Source organism: Numenius arquata, chromosome 6 (genome assembly GCF_964106895.1).
Source record: "Numenius arquata chromosome 6, bNumArq3.hap1.1, whole genome shotgun sequence".
NCBI classification, from domain to species: domain Eukaryota; kingdom Metazoa; phylum Chordata; class Aves; order Charadriiformes; family Scolopacidae; genus Numenius; species Numenius arquata.
This window is the reverse complement of record NC_133581.1, coordinates 43,099,832-43,117,613: the sequence shown is the minus strand read 5'-3', so window position 1 is coordinate 43,117,613 and position 17,782 is coordinate 43,099,832. Positions and strand designations below refer to the sequence as shown.

The following is a 17,782-nucleotide window of genomic DNA, read 5'->3' as shown; positions in this document are numbered from 1 at the left end:
ATGGCAGGGGGGTTGGAACTCAATGATCTTTAAGGTCCCTTCCAACTCTAACCATTCTATGATTCTATGTATTCAGATTTTTATTTTCAGCTGTCTCATGTGACACTACATATGACATTTCTCTAGGGTGTGTATGATGATACAGATTTTGTCGATCAAGTTTTGTCTGTACTGAGTTTTGGGGGGTTTGTTCATTTCTTCTTACGTGTTTCCTCCTGTCACTTTTGGATGCTAACTAAACTACACTTGCCAGAAGGGAAAAGACTGCTATTCCCTTACCTCATCTCTGAGCTGGACGACATCAGTTGCAGCTTCTGATTTCAGATGCCTGCCTGCTTTCTAGCAGTGATTCCCAGCACCATCCCTGTGGTTCCCAGCAGTGATGCCAGGTCAGTATGTTCTGTGCTTGTGCAACCTTGTAAGTGACAGAAAGGACTCACTGCTATATAAGTTACCAGAATTATTTTCCCTTTTGTTATTAATGGGAAGTCCATCAACAGCAAACTTCGGAAACAGCTGGCACTGCCAGCTTGATCCCCGTTTTCCATGCCAGCAGCAGGTATCTGTGTACGTGAGCTTCCTCAAAGAAGTGACGGGCAAATTCCTAACACTTCACAATTTCACCTTTTCATTTGCCATATCCCAACTTAACCACCTGGGAATTGCTCTGATCTTTGTACCCTCTGCTGTGCTTTCATTTTCAGACACCATTGTCGGGTTCAATTTCCCAGGTAAGAATTCCTTTAGAAAAGCAGCCTGTGATCAGTCCGAGCCTTCAGTGAAAATGTGAAAGATCCTCTTTACCAAAGTATCAGCATGGTGGATGACTGTTTTCACTGCCTTATAGCAATTTTGGTCCTGTTCACAGATCATTTTTGGGCATAAGAATTGGACGAGGCCTCTGACAACCTTTACTCGTGTTCTGATGGGTTATTTCCTTTAGATCAGATGAAAGGTTCATAGGTAGATCATAAATACTTGGCTTCTGTTCCTGAATTCAAAGGTTGTTTTGCATGAAAACAGCGAGCTGAACGTAGGACTAGGAGTGGATCAACAGCTGAAAGTCATTCTCCAGAATGACCAACTGCTGAATGTCAGAAAGGAGTTCCTCCAAACCTGAGTAAGTTTTTTTGTTTTTTGTTGTTTTTAAATGTTCTTTGGTCTTTTTTTTGTAATATATCATTATAGCCAGATTTGACTCTTAGCACCGCCTTTGCATCCTGTAAATGCAGATAACATGTTATAGATCTGTTTTCAGGTAATCATCTACTGATGCAAGGAGCATTTCAAACTTAATTTAATAAGGCAGGTGAGCTGCAACAAATAAGCTTCCCTTGCACCTAAATGAAATCAGTTTGGTCATTGTTCAGGGTGGCCGCGATGCTTGGATAATAATCCTTTTAAAAAAAGGAGCCCACAGACATTCTGAGAACCATTTGGCAAATTCAGAAATGGTGTTATGATATGGGTTAACTATATGGGTTTATTACATGGGAGTGAGTTAATATCACCCCTCTGGCAGGGAAAGGCAATTCTTTGAATATCTGCTCTCCAGATGGGGAAAGCAGGCAGTGCAGAACTAGCCCAAAAGATCAGAAAATATTTGAGGGTCATTTTTATAGTTCCATTTCAAACTTTGCTAAATTCTTCCTTCTTAAGGCTTCCGTCTATGGTTGTGAGCCTTCCCTGTGTTGTTGCTGAACTGTCAGGCTTTAATGCTGTCCATGTTTTGCAGAAGTCAAGCACTGGGGCTTGAGAAACATCTGCCAAAAAAAAAAAAATTCAGTAACAAATCATTGTTTCTGCACTTCCCACACCTTTTCATCTTGTAAAATGGAAAAATTCTTTCTATTTCTTAGAGCATGGAAAACTATCAGGCAAGCAACTTCCCATCTGCAGTTGCTCATTCCTTATTGCTGTCACCTCACACTAAGACAGATAATGTGTTTTTTTTCAGTATTTTATGTTTTATGAATCAAAAGGGCTCAGAGCTTGGCCTTCACAAAATGGACACAGTATTTGGGAAGCAGGTCACCCTGCTCCACACCTCTGCAGTTTGTTAGAGGTTTTAATTTTTCATTCCTTTCTCTCTTTGCAGTGGGTTGACAGCAGCAGACACCTCTCTCCTCTACCACCATTCCAACAGGTTTCTTGGGTTTGCAGCTAGGCTGATATCCAGGTAATAGTTATAATTATGGCAGTAGTTCAAGAAGATAATGTTTGGTCACTGAAGATGTCTATAGCTCTGGATCTTACGCTGATGTTTACTTTTTGTTAAGTGTTTCTCTTGCCTTCATAACAGCAAGGTCACTGCTGTTACAGATTTACACCATAAGCCAAGTGACTCCAAAACAGTTACTCAGTTGAGCTGAAATCCAGTTTATTGTGTCACAGACTCTAAAGAGAAGACTCTTTCTTTCTTATCTTCCTGAATGTTCAGCTTGGGTGCTGTGATGAATTACAAGCCTGAATTTTCACCGATACGGGTGAGGCAGAGAAGTCTGACACAGCCTGGGGAAGAGGAATAGTGCTTCCCGTCTCCCATCCTAGGACCTTGTCCGTGTGATTATGGACCTGTGTCACCATCCTTACAGTGACAGATATGCAAGAACTGAACTCATGAGAGGAAAGAAAGGAGTTGGTTCAATTTCCTTTCTAGGCAGCTATTTTATTTCTGTTGGAAATACGGTGGTCTGAAAGCCAACAGCAGCATCTCAACCAGTCCTCAGAGAACATAAAACAGTTTCAAGCGCTGCGTTGGAAGTGCTTTGCAGATCCCTGTTTCTGGCAGGGTTTAAAATCAGTTCTCTGTCATGTGCTTCCAGCACACTCAAGTTATTGACAGCTTTCATATCACTGTGCTCCTGATGGGGTCGAGTCACTGGGGAGCTGCTGAAAGAGAGAAAGTAAAGCTGCATACATACATGTCATGTTTTTATCCTGAAGCTAGAGACGCATTTGAAAAGGGAGAACTCAAGTACGTTAAAAATAAGGTTGAGGGAAATTGAAGTGCAAAGTACAAAAGGAAATTAAGGTATTATACTGGGTGTGGTATCAAATCTTGTACCTGTGGGGCTGGGTTCCCTACATGGGAATGTTACTCTCTTTTTGTAGCTGGCCAGGCAGGTCTCTTCAGCGCTGAGCACCTCACTGGAGTTTCTGACTTTCCTAGGTGACCATGGGTACCGAATATGAAAAAGATCATATCAAAAAGCTGCAGGAGCAGCGTATGTCCATGCAAAAGAAAACCTTCACCAACTGGATGAACAATGTTTTCTTCAGGAATGATGTAGGTGGTTCCTTCAATTTGGGGATGGATTTTTTTTTCTGTTATTTATTTATTTAATTTATTTATTTCACCCACTGTATTCTTTTTTTTTTTATTTTTTACTATTTTTCCTGAGTGTCATTACACATATATGCAAACAAGGAAGGCTTTGACTAAGCAGAGTGCTCCAGCCCATATCTTTTACCTTACATCTGCCTCCATTGTCCATGTTACCAGTCTTCCCTGAAACCATGGTTCACTTTCGTAGGCTTTATAACCCTGTCGTATTGTGATGTCCGCTCCATCTTGATGATCGTCTCAGAGGAAGATCTTTATTTGCTCTTCTTTTTCCTATAAGTAAAGTATCTTCAAATGTCTGAATTTCCCCAAACAACATTCAGTGCTTAATTGGTCAAAATTTAAGACTTTCTGCTTTGCCTGATCAGTCCAGCTTGGGTTGCTACTCAATGGCTGAAAAAGTTGCCTTAAGTCTAGCAATGTCAGACATACTACCATGTAAAGTACAGACCAACTTGTTTTCAGTAAGTGTCAGACTTCCAAAGAGCTTCAGAGCTAGTCTACAATGGATTTATGTGTGTCAGGTAACCCAAACATATTCTAAAAGTCTTCAGACTGCAGATAAACTCATTTCAGGCACAAATGATGTCACTGTGTCACAGTAGGGAATGACATCATACAAAACTGATTCCCTTTTCTAGAGTCTGTAGTTGATATTAATGAAAATGGACCTTGGTGACACCAAGCAGGACCGGGCCTCTTGGTTCCATACTAACTCATCATTATTATATGATGTTTCAGTACTAGATGCATTTTTTTCAGGGTAGTGTTTTAACTTAGTGATTAGTGCAAAGGCAGCCTCAGAGCAGAACAAGCTTTTAAATTTATTTTTCTTACCTAACTTGCAGAAAGTTAGGGGTTTATGGTACAGGAAATTTTTTCTGTTTAGCTACAGGTAAATAGATATATATATATACTTTCTCATTTTAAAAACAACTTCAAGTTCAAAGATTAAAATGTCAGTATTAACTTCCTGAACAGTACTTGTTCATGTATCATAAAAGCATGGGGAAAAAAGCCTGCAAGAGCTTATCCAAGCCATATACGGTAAGAAACGGTGCGGAGAGTGACGGCTTATCTAGGTCTTCTCAGCAAGGGAGTTTCTGCTTTTCAGCACACGCTGTAACGTGATTGGATCGTACTACAGGACACTGCAGTAGTCTCAGCTGCCCTGTTGACTCCTTCAAGTCTCGCACTAAAGATGCTATTGGATTGAATTTGTTAAGCAATCTGTGGCTGGTATCTTTATGAGAAGAATGATGCAACAAAGCTATTAAAACTATTGCTGGGTGAGGCATAAAGCAGTTATATGAAGACTGTCTCTTTACAAATTTAAATGGAACTATTGTTCATTTATAGAAGTGTCACAGAATATAAGGGCTCTAACTTTTTTTTTTATGGTAATATAGCGTAGGCAGAATTTTAAGTTTATTTAATATGCAAAAAGTTGGCAACTCAACAGGGAGTTTTTCATGGCGATAATCAGTCAGAGAAAGTTGTAAATTCTTGTTCCACACACAGTACAGGCTTAAAGTCTCTCTGAATTGCCTTTACACTTTCAGTGTTTTCTTTTTTCTTTGGAGAAACTGTTAAACTGATTAATAATTGGTCAGGAATGAAAAAGTGCATGTCTGTTACTTGTCCTTTTTTACCTCCCTACATGTTACTATTCTCTGAATTAAAAAAGCTACTACTTGCATTCAGAATTTTTTTTTTTTCCTGAAGACAAAAAGATTATTTACCATGATTTCAAAATCACAGTAAATTACTGTTGGGTGTGTGGTATGGTTTTAATGTCACTTCTTGATGGCTAGTGGCATAAGGCCAAACGGAAACGCCCACAGCAAGTTCTTGTTAGGTCAGAGTACACACTGTGTCATGTTGTATCACCTAAGCACTGGGTGACCTCACTACTGGCAGAAATTAAATAGGTTTTTGTAAAAGATCTTAATCTTTCGCTTAGTGTGAGACACTGACTAAAAATATGGAGACTTTGGGTGGTGGCGCAGGTCTAAGCAGGATGTAACAGACTTTGTTGAGACTATGGTGGAAAAAATGAGTCATTGAATGGGACTATTGGCTCAATTTTTAAATGAAATGCATTGCTCAGAATAAAAAGTTGAAAAGATTTGAATTGAACTAAAAGATGTCAGCACTTCCAAAATGTTTGATTTTGAAAATGCTGAATTCTTTTATATTTTTTCAAAATCTCCTGCATTTTTCTTTATTTGTCAGTTGTGTTTTGTCTTGTGGTTGGTTTTTTTTTGACATCAGCCTACTTTCATAAATAACATCAGTCCTCCTGCAAATGCATTTTTTGTGAATTAAGATTCATCGCTTTTCACATATATTCACTGACATACAGAATTCTCAGTGAAAGAGCAAGACTGTGTTTGTTTCGTATTACAAGTAGAGGGTTCCGTGGGCCAAGCGTTCAGCCAGCGTCTGTATTGTGTGACTGTTCTTCACAGGTAAAGATTGAGATAGAAGATATTTACACCGACTTGAAGGATGGCATCTCTCTCATGCGACTCCTTGAGCTTCTCTCTGGAGAAGCTTTGCCCAAACCAAACCGGGGAAAAATGAGAGTACATTTTCTAGAGAACAACAGCAAAGCCATCTCATTTCTGAAATCCAAGGTAAGTTAATATTGATACTAGAGATCAAAACAGCTTATGTATGTTACTAACTAATTTTAGTATTATGTTCATTATGATTCCCCCCTCTAATACACAATAAAGATAGTCTTTGAAGACAGGTCAGGGGTTTTACTAAAGGAAAAGAAAGTAATCAGATTTGAATTTCTGTTACTTGAGTAACGTGACTTATAAACAGCTAATGTTCTCCCCAAACAAGACACACCTAAGTGAAAAAGTACTGTATTTCTGTATCTTTCTAAATGTTATGTTTTCGTAGATGTTGGAGGAGAGCAAACCTCATTAGGCAAAGGTGAAGCTACCTGCTATAAACATGGAGATTTTTAGAGCTCTGATTCTAACGTTTTCAGCAAGTCATTGCAGTGGTTTTATTTATTCCAGTTGTGCATCCTCATTTCAGCTACAAGGCAGTATGTCATTTCTTTTCTTTTCTGAGCAATCAATTTGTTGTAGACCTCTCTGGAAAATTGTCGCACAAAACTCTGTGCTATGAATTCGAAAGGAGCAGAGGCGTTTCATAGCAGTAGATGTGGGAAAGTATATAATGTCTGGATTTTTGCTAATTACAAAACAAATGCAATACAGCGTGTGGCTCTGGCTGACACATGCCTGCTAAGGGTACACACCACGTAAGGCCCAGTGGAAAGTGCACACCCAGGCTCTGCCAGCTGGACCAGCCAACCATCACTTCTCACGTGAGTCCACCCTCCAGAGAGGGGATCATGCAGACAGCAGGAGCCAGTATAGCATGCTCAGACTTCTTGAAGAGATATCGCCTTCTTGGCATAAACTACAATCCTGCTTGCTGCTTAGGTAAGAAGAGAGAAGGCAGCCATGGTTTGTCTAGTAGGATATTTGTACGGTTTGGTGAGCCCAGGAGCTATATGCTGACTAGCTGGCTGGAGACCAGCCAGAGGAGATGAGCTTGCCCTGCCATCGCTCCTCTGGAGGAAAGGAGTGTTGCTTTCCTCTCCTTGCCCACCAGTTTTCAAAACCCTTAGAGGAACTTTAAATCTTTGAGACCGCTGTCCCTTTGCCAGGCTTTTGCTGAAACTCATCCTTGGTGCACGTGAACATAGGGTGTGAACATAGGAGCTCGCAGGTATATAGACAAATGGAGAGATCACGTAAAACTTGTTTGCTTAAGAAAACAGTCTGAACACCCTCTTCAATAATAGCTTGTAACACAGATATCTCCTTCAGAGAACTGGACATGAGAACTTTTATGCTGAACGGATATTGGTTTATTAGCAGGTACAAGTAAAAGTGATCGGTCCTGAGAATATCGTAGATGGTGACAGAACCTTAATCCTGGGACTTATCTGGATCATTATACTTCGATTTCAGATTTCATCTATCAAACTTGATAAGGTAAAACAGTGTCTTTGTCTTTTTGCCTGAATAGAGTATTTCAGAAACTCTGTAGAGTTTCAGGCAGACAAGGACCATTTTGATGATGTTTCCTGCCCATTTAGATCATGCAGATCCTATAATATTATCCAGGTACTCAGCGAGCAATTTCTAAATTTCTAAAGCCAGCAATTGAATCAGTTTTGTAGTTTCTCAAAGAGACAGAAAACGGTAACTTGGAGATAGATAGAATATTCGTGTTCCTCTCTTCCACAAACTTTTTACTGGCTTTTGACCCCAGAAAATTTCTCTGATGACAGTTCTCTCTAGATTTGAACTGCATGCTGCTCCTTTGCTCTTTCTCTCAAGAAAAGTATTCTTGTTTAAATTATTTAACATGTACTGTAAGTACATGAAAGGTAAGATCCTATGAAGGTATTACGAAATCAAAGTTAATAATTTCTAACATTAGACCTGGATACATTATATTTTGTTTCTGAGTTCTCATTCACAGCTAAGGAAACAAATAAACTGAGCTTTGCTTTCCACTTAATTTCTACAAACCTTGCAGAAGAGAAACATTTACAAACTTTCTAACACCTTCATTTCATGTTATAATTTCTGAGTTCATTCATTTCACTTTTACTTTAATAAAAAATTCTACTTTCGTGTTAAATCATTTTACCTTCATGGCAGATACAGTTTGCAAGTTATGAGTTTGAAGGGGTTTGTGACTAGGACAGAAGTAATACAAAGTCAACATGGGAAACATAAGATAAATCCACTGATGCTACTTCCGTATATCGTTCACACTGATTTTTCTTTTCCTGCTCCCTTCACAGGAAGAATTTGGAGGCAGAGCTGATGGTCTACTTGCCAATGAAGCCTTACTACTTTGGTGTCAGCATAAAACTGCCAGCTATTCCAATGTGAATGTGAAGGACTTCTCCAAAAGCTGGAGTGATGGGCTGGCCTTCAATGCGCTCATACATGCTCACAGGTAAGATCTGATATGTCGGTTCAGGAGCAGTTGCTCATTGCTGTTTCTAGCTCCAGCACAAGTTGTTCCAGGGTCTGAATTACAAGTATTTGTCAAGAAATTCTCAAATTCTCTCTTTGACCCTTCTCACTGAAGACTATCCTTTCTTAAACGGGTATTCTCTCTCTGAGGAAGAAAAGACCAAAAGCTCCTGCTCGGTGGTTTCTTTGTTGGGCATAAAATCAAATTTCCAAGGGTCTGTCAGACATCTGAGAAATGCTACCCGTTATTTGGTCTCAGCCCCTCAGTCATGTTCCTATTGCTCTTTTTCAAAAGTTATCATTTTAAAGACTGGTTTTATTGTATGAACTTTGTGAGCATGTATACCTTCTCGTTTAATTGTAACAGAGTAAGAAACCTCTGTCTCTTTTTTTCTCCCTTCGCTGTCCCTTTGAAAAAGTGTGAAGAAAATAAGCCACAGTTAGGAGAGAGAAACCACCTGGGAGAACCTTGAACGTTTCTTTCCCATTAACAGTTCTGCTACATCTTCTGCCAGGATATCATGGTGGGACCCTGTAACTTCCCCAGCTGGGAGTCACCTCCCTTTTCAGAATTGCTTCTCCAGTGGGCTTTGGATTTTGCCCATCAGTGAAGAGAAATAAGTGAAGGGCAGAGATTTGCTGGGAGCAGTACTTCAATTTCATAAGGGACAGTTTTCTTCCTGTTATGTAGGCAAGCAGTGACGCTCTTAAATGAAGCTCAGGGTCAGACAGAGTAATTTCAGTGTTAATGTCACATTCCTTTGTCTAATAAACAGTTTATGGTTTATAATCTGAAAGAACTTATGACAAACATAAATCTTTCTTCCCTTCCACGCCCTGTTCTCTTTTCCCAGGCCTGATCTTATCCACTATAGCTCACTACGGCAGGACCAGCCCATCAAAAACCTGAACAATGCCTTCAATGTTGCTGAGAAAGAGCTAGGAATCAGCAAACTGCTTGACGCAGAGGACGTGGCCGTACCCTACCCAGATGAGAGATCCATCATGACTTATGTTTCACTCTATTACCACTACTTCTCCAGACTGAAACAAGGACAGACAATACAAAAGCGACTTACCAAAGTAAGTGCATCGCTGTCTTCAGAAGTTAAAAGTTAAATACATAAAACTAAATTTATGTTTGAAATGGGGCTTTTTTGTGCAAGCTCAGCTTCAGGATCACTTGACCTGAATTAAGTGGCACAGCCATTTGAAAGATGTGTTATCGTCACTTGAACCTTGAGAAGCGTCTGTAGACTCCCTGATCTTTAAAGGGCATTGCATTTACCTCACTGAAAATGAATCCCTTTTTGACCTCACAGTTCCTGTTTGAGAACTGATGTGGTTCCAAGGCAGCTTTAGGCATTAAATCTTGGGAGGATTACTGCTAGGCAAAAGCAGACATAGTCAACAATTTTCTAATTTAATAGGAAAGATGATGCCTTATTCTATGAGACTACTTTGGATTTTCATTTCCTGTGAAAATTCTCATCCTTTCTTTCTAGCTCCTTAGTCAGGTAGAAAATGCAAAATGCAAGAAAACCCAACCAACCAAACAAGAAAAAAAGACATGAAAAATGAGGGAGTGCAAAAGAAGGGGAAACACTCCTAGAGAAAAGCTAAAAAATATTTTTTTCCAGTTTCCACATACATTTTGTCTCACATATGATCAAAAATCCAAACTAAGACTTCCCTGCTGGTGACAAGGTGAAAAGCTTTTGCAAAGCAGGGTTTCCTCAGCTAACAAAGTGGTCTGCAACAAGAAAAAAGGTGATGCCAAAACATGTATCAGTAGCAGCGATGTTCTCTGAAGAGAAGCGTTAGATGAGAGCAAGACTTGGAATTCAGTCAAACAAAGATTGGGCATCAGTGAGGAGAGTAGGATTTGAGAGGGCAGTAGGATTTGACTTGTCTACATGTGAGCCTCTGGATTTTGACCAGGAGACATTACTTTTCTTCTGATAAACCCGAAATAGTCCTTGAGTCACCAAGCATCTCTTAGAGGAACTCTGAGGATCAAATAGGCCATAACTTTCGTATTAAGGAAAAAAATAGAAAGAGTATTTCTACTTTGTACTTTTTCAGTTCTTGTTGTGTTCCATTGTTTTTTCTATTTTGTATAGGAATATTTGTTCTTTCTTTTCGCTCTCTCTTGCCACTTATCTGCTTCTTTTTCTCTCTTTACCTCCTTCCCTATTTTTAGCCTGTCTCTAATATTCCATTCCTGGCTTCCTGCATTTCTGACACACACGAACATTCAGAAGGAGAACTAAACAGATGTTAATCTCTTCATGTCCTTAGTCCCCTCAAATAGGCAGCTCTGAATTTACTAATAGGATTGGGGAGGGAAGCCTGAATGTGTCAAGAAAGCCTTTGAGTTCAGACTAAGTGTGTGACCAGGATGGCAGAGAGAATCAACCCGGCACGGTAAATCTCCTTTCCCCCTCCCTTGGGAGGTGACCATGCATTTGCTAGGATCTTTCAGCGAGAACTGGGTACGATGGCAGAAAATACAGAAGGGAGCCCTGATGTCACGGGCTGCTTTTCCTGCACTAAAGGTTGGTGCTGTTTTACTCCTTTTCCAGCACTGTGACACTTATTCATTGCCACATGTGCGTTTTGGTAGGTGAGAGCAGATTAGCACCTGCAGGGACTGGGTTTTTGCTCAGTGCCATCTCCCTTATTAATCTGCCTGTTTGGAGCAGGTGGGCTCAGGGGAATGGTAGAGGCAGACAGTATTGTTCAGCATTAAACCTAACGTCTGCAGGAGGTCAAGGAAAAAATAAAATATAAAGTAAAAAGACAAAGATGGAAAAAAATGTAAGATGTAAAGAAAGGATGATTTAATTCTGAACTTGAAATAAAGGGAGGTCAGACCACAAATGAAACAGATAAATGCCCTGGGCTTAGAAAGTTAATATTAAATCAGAGTTAACATCCTTCCAAACCCCTCTTTGGCTATGAGACATTCTCTAATAATTTACATAAAGAGAAACAGCTCCAAGAGAAGAGGTTGAGGAGGGGCTGTTTGATCACAGTCTGCTGTGGGCATGTGAGAGAACCAGGATCTTGTCTGATGGTCTTCTACAGCCTAAGGTGGTGAAACTAAGAGGGTGTAATTGCATATTAAATGGGATAAAATTGTTTTGGTTTTAGGAATGAGAACGGAAAAAATAAATCTGTTTCTTTCCATTGTGAAACAAAAAAATCTGAATCCTCAGTTTGGGATTCTTGCTTTCTAGTCAGTCCACATAGGAACTGCTGACAGTCTCCACATGCATGCTGCTTATTCCAAAATGAACTTTTTCTTAAATAAAAAAACCTAATTGAGACACTAAACAATAGGTATTCTTCTGTGTTTTATGGAATGTTATGCTAGGATTTCACCTGCCCTCAGATGTGACAGCTATCGCCACGTTGGCATAAAAATGTGATGACTGTGGCAACGTGCTTTTAAATACTATTTTTGTCACGCATGTTCACCTGACATATTCCACTATTTGAGTCATAAGCTTGGTTTATGAAGATGCTGTTTTCTGTTCACCCACCTTGCTTCAATCTGCTTCTTATGTGGCTTATAACTTCATATTCCCATCACAGATCGTGTTCTTCCTGAAGGAGATAGATGACTTGAAGCTTCTATATGAGCAGATGGTCTCTGACCTCCTGAAATGGATTAAACAGAAAGTGACAGAACTGGATGATCGTCGTTTCCCCAACTCTCTTCAGGAAATGTGGCTGCTGATGGCCAACTTCAAGACCTTCCGCACTGTGGAGAAACCTCCCAAATACCAAGAGAAGGGCATGATTGAAGCTCATCTCTTCAACATTAGGACCAAGCAGAGAGCCAACAACCAACGGCCATTCTTGCCCCCAGAGGGGAGGACGCTGCAGGATGTGGAAAAGCACTGGATTATCCTGGAAAAGGCAGAACACAACCGGGGAAAAGCACTGCAGAAGGAGATGCTGAGGCTAGAAAGGCTGGAACAGCTAGCCCAGAGGTTCCTGAAGAAGGCAGCTCTGCGTGAGTCGTACTTGGAAGACATGAGGAAAGTGATTGGGAAGCAGGACTTCTGGCCAGAAAGTGTAGACAGGATGGAGGCTGCCAGTAAGAAGCTGGAAGCCATCGTGGCAGATGTACTCCCCAGGAGGGAACGCTTCACAGCTTTGGATGAAATGGCCACAGTTATCAGCCAGGAGAACTATCATGGCAAAGATCAAATTGTGAAGAAGTGAGTGACGATCACGAGACTGTGTAGTGGTGGAGGCTGAAATTAATTAAAATGCTGTGGTGTGATTGAAGAAAATGAATTGTAGCTATGAATTGTAGCTCTGTTCCTCATGAGCAGAACTGGCAGGAATTTCTTCTACCTGTGAACAGTTTCAGCAGATAAGACAAATGCTTCACCTTCTTTAATATTTTAATTTTTTTCTTGAATGATCAAACCCTCAGACTGATTTATGGTAAAAAATAGTTTTAAGATATTTTCACTACATATGAAAATACTTGTTCTGCCAGAAGTCCAATCTTCCATCAGAGGTGCTTAGAGGGGTATATTTTTTTCCAACTCAACACATTTCTTTTTCAGTGTGTAGTTTGGGGAGATACAGGTTAGTAAGGCACACAGTCTTCTTAGGTTGACTCCAGTGTGGAGCAAATCTTGAGAAATTATGACTTCTTTTATCAATATAGCCTGATTTGGGAATGGCTAACAATGCCGTACTAATAACTTCTTGTGGTATTTCAATGCTTTTCTAAGTTCAAATAAAATCAGAAACCTGTGGGAAAACTAAGAGAAACAGTTATGAAAGAGTAAACTAAACTCTTTATGAGATCAGATTGTGACTCATAATATGGTTTAGATTAATTTTTTACTTTAAGCAGCCATTTAAAGACCATTTCCTTTTTTTCCAAGCCTGTCCATTGTATCAAATGAAAGCATCATGGGATGTCAGGTATGAGGATCCAAATAAAACAAGGTCTAAATTTAAAAAGTGAGTGACAGTTGATGTGCTAGCCAAAATTCCTTACCATGATCACACTAATTAGATAATAACATTGCTTTGGCCTGTTTTGTGATCATGGTCTGTCTTCTTGCACGAGTGGCACGAGTTGTGTGTGTTCACTTAGCTCTTCTAAAGCTGCAAGCGCTGAGAATCTCCCAGTGCTGCCCAAAGTCTTTAGTCCAAATTGGTCATTTCTCACCCTTCCTTTGTAGGCAGAACAGCATTTCAAAGCAATGGCAGGATCTTCTGGAACAGCTGCAGAGACGACAACACTCCCTGGGTATAATGCAGGAAATTCTGGGCCTCCTGAGGGACACTGATGCCGTTACCGAGGAGCTGAAAGAGCTGCAGGTACTGAGCTCCCTCCACCAGCACACAGCTTGCACTGCTACCAGTGTGCCTCCCTAAAAAAGCCCCCATGTTCCAGGGACTGCCTGGTGCCAACAGAAGTCTATCATCTATAGAAAAAATACACCCTTTTTACTTAAATGCCAAACCGTGCATTTTAGTTCATCATTGAAGGTAACTGCAAGAGAAAAAATTGGCTTTGCTACAGGGCCTCTCCCTAGTCAGATATGGTATTACAGGGAGTGCACAACAGGTTCAAGTTATGTAGTAAAATAATGGTAATTTCACCTAAATTTAGAAGTGTAAAAGCAAAAGTGGAATAAAACAGCCTCCTGTTCCCATTCCAAGTAATTCTTATGACTTACCTTCTGGAAGTACCTCCAGTCAGGTGGGGACTAACTCAGGCATATGTCTGGCTTTCAGGTATCTAAACTTGTGAGAGAGAAAAGTTCCACTGTAAATGCACAGTGATTCCTTTTATCAAGAATTTCCAAGTGTTAACAGAACATCAGAGCCCATATTTTCTCTTTAGCATAGGAAATAACTAGTTTAATATTCATTTTGTAATGGCAGGAAGTATATATACATCCTTCGGTCTTGCCTTGTCTTATTTAAAGACAGAAAGATCCTTGTGACTACAGGTTGCCTTGTACCTGAGTTGAAAGCATCAACATGCTGTATGAAGTTGTGAATTTCAAATTAAAGATAAGAGCTACCTGGAACTTATTAATCTTCCTGTGCTAGTGATAGTAAGCAAAGAACACTTAATGGTAATAATGTTGGAACCATGACAGCCTGAGGATATGGGAGAAGATTGGTAAGGAAAGATAACATCCTACAATAGGATTGATAATTGTATCCACTAGAAAGAGGACAGACTTGTAAGCACTTGGTTATGCTGCCATCAGCCACCAATTAAATACTATGAACTACTTCTTCTCATTATTTAGATAGCAAAGGCAAGTAAATTCCTCAAACAAAAAAACATTGCGGTCAAAACATACCATAAGGTGTGATATTGTAGAATTCTCCAAATACAGACTGTGAATCAATCTGCCTATAGATTTCTTGCATCCATGAATTCTGAGACCTCGAGTGCTTAATCAATACAAATAACTTAGGTATGTAAACAGCTGCTTATTTGAAGAGACTATTACTTGCACTGCAGTAGATAGAAACTCTGGATTGCTGCCATTAGCTTGTTGAAATTGAAAGAAAAGTGTCGTTCCTGTAGTCAGGAAGATTTCAACTTTACCTAGCTGACATCACTCTTACATTTAGAAGCTGTAAGTGTCAACAGGAACCTTTCAGCTAATTTCTTTGAACTGAGTCCCTGGAGGCATTCTCTGCCAATGCCTTTTGTTTCTCACTTTGCAGGTGTTAGTGAATTCCCAGGACTGTGGGAAGCAGCTCCTGGAAGTAGTAGATTTGCTGCAGAAGCACAACTTGGTTGACTCGCAGATCTCTTCCTATGATGACAGACTGACATACATCACCCAGAAGACAGCAGAAATCAGCAAGGACAGCACAGTTAAACCAGAAGTGCTTTATGCGAAGGTTCAAATGCTCCGTCAGCTGTATCAGAACCTTACAGCTCTGAGCAAGTCTCGGTAGGGCTATACTCATGGCTCTGTTCTTCCTGATTAGGGTCCCCAATCAATCCCTTAATCAGAAGACACAGCTTCCCAGCATTTGAAATATTTCATTTCTCCATTTATAAATATGTAACACAACAACTTGAGTGTCTTGATTGCAGTCGACTGAAAGAGATCTCTCGCTTTCATAGATGAAGAATAGCTTCATTCTCAGCATTTATTATGACTTGCTCTATGTGAAGTCTGAATAGCATGTGGTTGTCTCCTTCTTTCCTAGAGGAAGAGAGAAATGTAATTTTGTTTCCTTTGTCTTCTTCCATGAATAAATTGACCTATGATAAAGTGAAGTTAAAGGCATTCAGATTTTTGATTTTCTAAATTCTTCTTTGATTATGCTACCATTGTCTCCATGGGATCTTAATTCTGACTGAGATATACTGTTTGCTTCTTTGCTTCAGAAAATCCCAGCTAGAAGAGGCTTTGAAGCTTTTTGAATTCTTCCGTGACTGCAAAGAAGAAGAATCGTGGATCTCTGAGAAATGGAAGCTAGCAAGAACGACAACATTAGGGAAGGATGTCAGTCAGATTACAGCCTCCATTCAGAAGCACAAGGTATCTTACTTTGATGGTTGTGCCTTGTCTTTGTATTATAGCAAGATTTTAGAACATTTATGTCCTTCAGTTCAGTCAGTGCAGCACTTATAAGAAAGCCATCAAACCACTCGTTATCTCAAGTGTCCTGACCAGTTTTTGGAATTTTTAAAAAATTTATAGGGTAGGGATTTTTCCCTGAGAGGAGAAAAAAAGAGTAGAGAAGGAATATGCTTCATACTGGACTAGAAGTGCAGCTTCTAGTGAAGACGCTGGGGTCCATATGAGCTCACTTTGGATAGGAGGAAAAATAGGTTGTTAGTTTTTGGTTTTCCCACTCACCTTTCCTGGCCAAGATAGATGTGAGGAAAGAAAGAGATGGTGAAAAGAAGACAGATATAAGCAGGCAGGATGGATAACATTGTGTGAGCTTACAAATTCGTTACCACTTTCCCTAAGAGCTTGCTGTGGGCTAACATCAAAAGTTTAGGTGTATGAGCTGCTGCCTTCTTACGGCAAAGAATCGCTGTAAACAAGTGAAGAGACCTGTGGACTTGAGAACTTGCATGACAACTGAAACAGGAGCCTCTTCTGTAATTTTAATATACATTTGTGTGCATCTGTCTGCTTATTCGTTGCTTCTGGAAGGCGTAAGACAGCTGAATTGGTGAATGACAAACAAGTATCTACTTCAGAGAAGACTGCGTAACAAGCTTCACGTCAAAGGCAATAAGCAGGACAGAAGCTTGTGTGTGGTGAGCCAAGGGACAATCATCTCATGGCTCAGGGAAAAGTCATAGGTGTTGATAAGACACAGGGCCCTTAGAAATATATGTATTGCAGTAGTGGAGAACAGGACCCCCCTCTTTGCCCTCAGCTGGTGGGGAGTGAGTTGTGCTGACATGTCTCCTGTCCTTCTGGTAGGCTCTTGAAGCAGAGTGCAACTCTCACAGGGCCATGTGTGCCGATGTGATGAGGAGGGGCTTGGAGCTGAGCCAGAAGAACCCTGTGCGCCAGGAGGACATTCTGAAGCAAACAGACAACCTCCAGAAGTTGTGGCAGCAGCTCCAAGATGAGCTGACTGATCGCAAAAGCCGCCTGCAGGCAGCAGCTCTCATCAAACAGGTAAGCAGGGCTCTGCTGTGGTGTGTGGTATGGGGGACACAGATGTGGTTCAGTTCGGTTCCTTGAACTTCCCAAGCCCTGGGAAACGTTTGACCCTGCCATTCTGATCTACACTTCTACACCAACAAACATTCACATATCTACAAATAAAGAACTTTTATAAAAGCAGCATTCACAAATCACACAACATTATCTCAGATATTATCCCTTCCCCAAGTTTTTTCCTCAGTCTGTTGTTCCCATGAGATGCTTTAACAAGACTTAACAGCTTTGTTCTTGACAAATTTTCTAAATTTTCTCTTCTGTCTATTAAGTTCAACATCATTATGATTCAGCTGTTCTTCCTTTTTTCCTTCACTACTGAGTTTTCTTTTTTTCTGTTGTACCTCTACTCTACATCTCAAAATCTTGTTTTGCTTTTTTACAACCATAGCCAGGCAGACTGCAAATTCTGGAAAACAGAAGAAAACTTTTGTTGTAGATTGAGTTCATTGTTGTTGGACTATTCCTTAGAAATAAATGCCTGTTGGAACTATGTTGTGCCTACTAACATTGTACATTGTGGGTTCCTTTTACTGCTGCTATTAAGTGCCATAAAAAAAAAAAAAAGTTTGAGTGAGTAAGGAGTTTTTAAAGAGTTATATAGGCAATCCTTGAATCTATTTACTCACTGTGATTCTGTGAATTATCTGTGCTTGATGTGATCATGAAATGCATCATGGGTTTAGAGCTACCTTATTCAT

The 17,782-nt window shown here is 40.1% G+C and overlaps 1 protein-coding gene across 1 annotated transcript in view; it reads left to right on the top strand.

Moving 5' to 3' along the window:
* The first annotated feature begins 3,178 nt into the window (after positions 1-3,178).
* SPTBN5 (spectrin beta, non-erythrocytic 5) overlaps positions 3,179-17,782 on the top strand; it is a 96,562-nt gene continuing 81,958 nt past the window's right edge. The window contains exons 1-10 of the mRNA XM_074148448.1: positions 3,179-3,289; positions 5,818-5,985; positions 7,255-7,374; positions 8,196-8,353; positions 9,228-9,456; positions 11,974-12,605; positions 13,593-13,731; positions 15,106-15,338; positions 15,782-15,935; positions 16,839-17,039. Coding sequence (XP_074004549.1) covers positions 3,179-3,289; positions 5,818-5,985; positions 7,255-7,374; positions 8,196-8,353; positions 9,228-9,456; positions 11,974-12,605; positions 13,593-13,731; positions 15,106-15,338; positions 15,782-15,935; positions 16,839-17,039 — 2,145 coding nt within the window. The remainder of the gene's footprint in view (positions 3,290-5,817; positions 5,986-7,254; positions 7,375-8,195; positions 8,354-9,227; positions 9,457-11,973; positions 12,606-13,592; positions 13,732-15,105; positions 15,339-15,781; positions 15,936-16,838; positions 17,040-17,782) is intronic.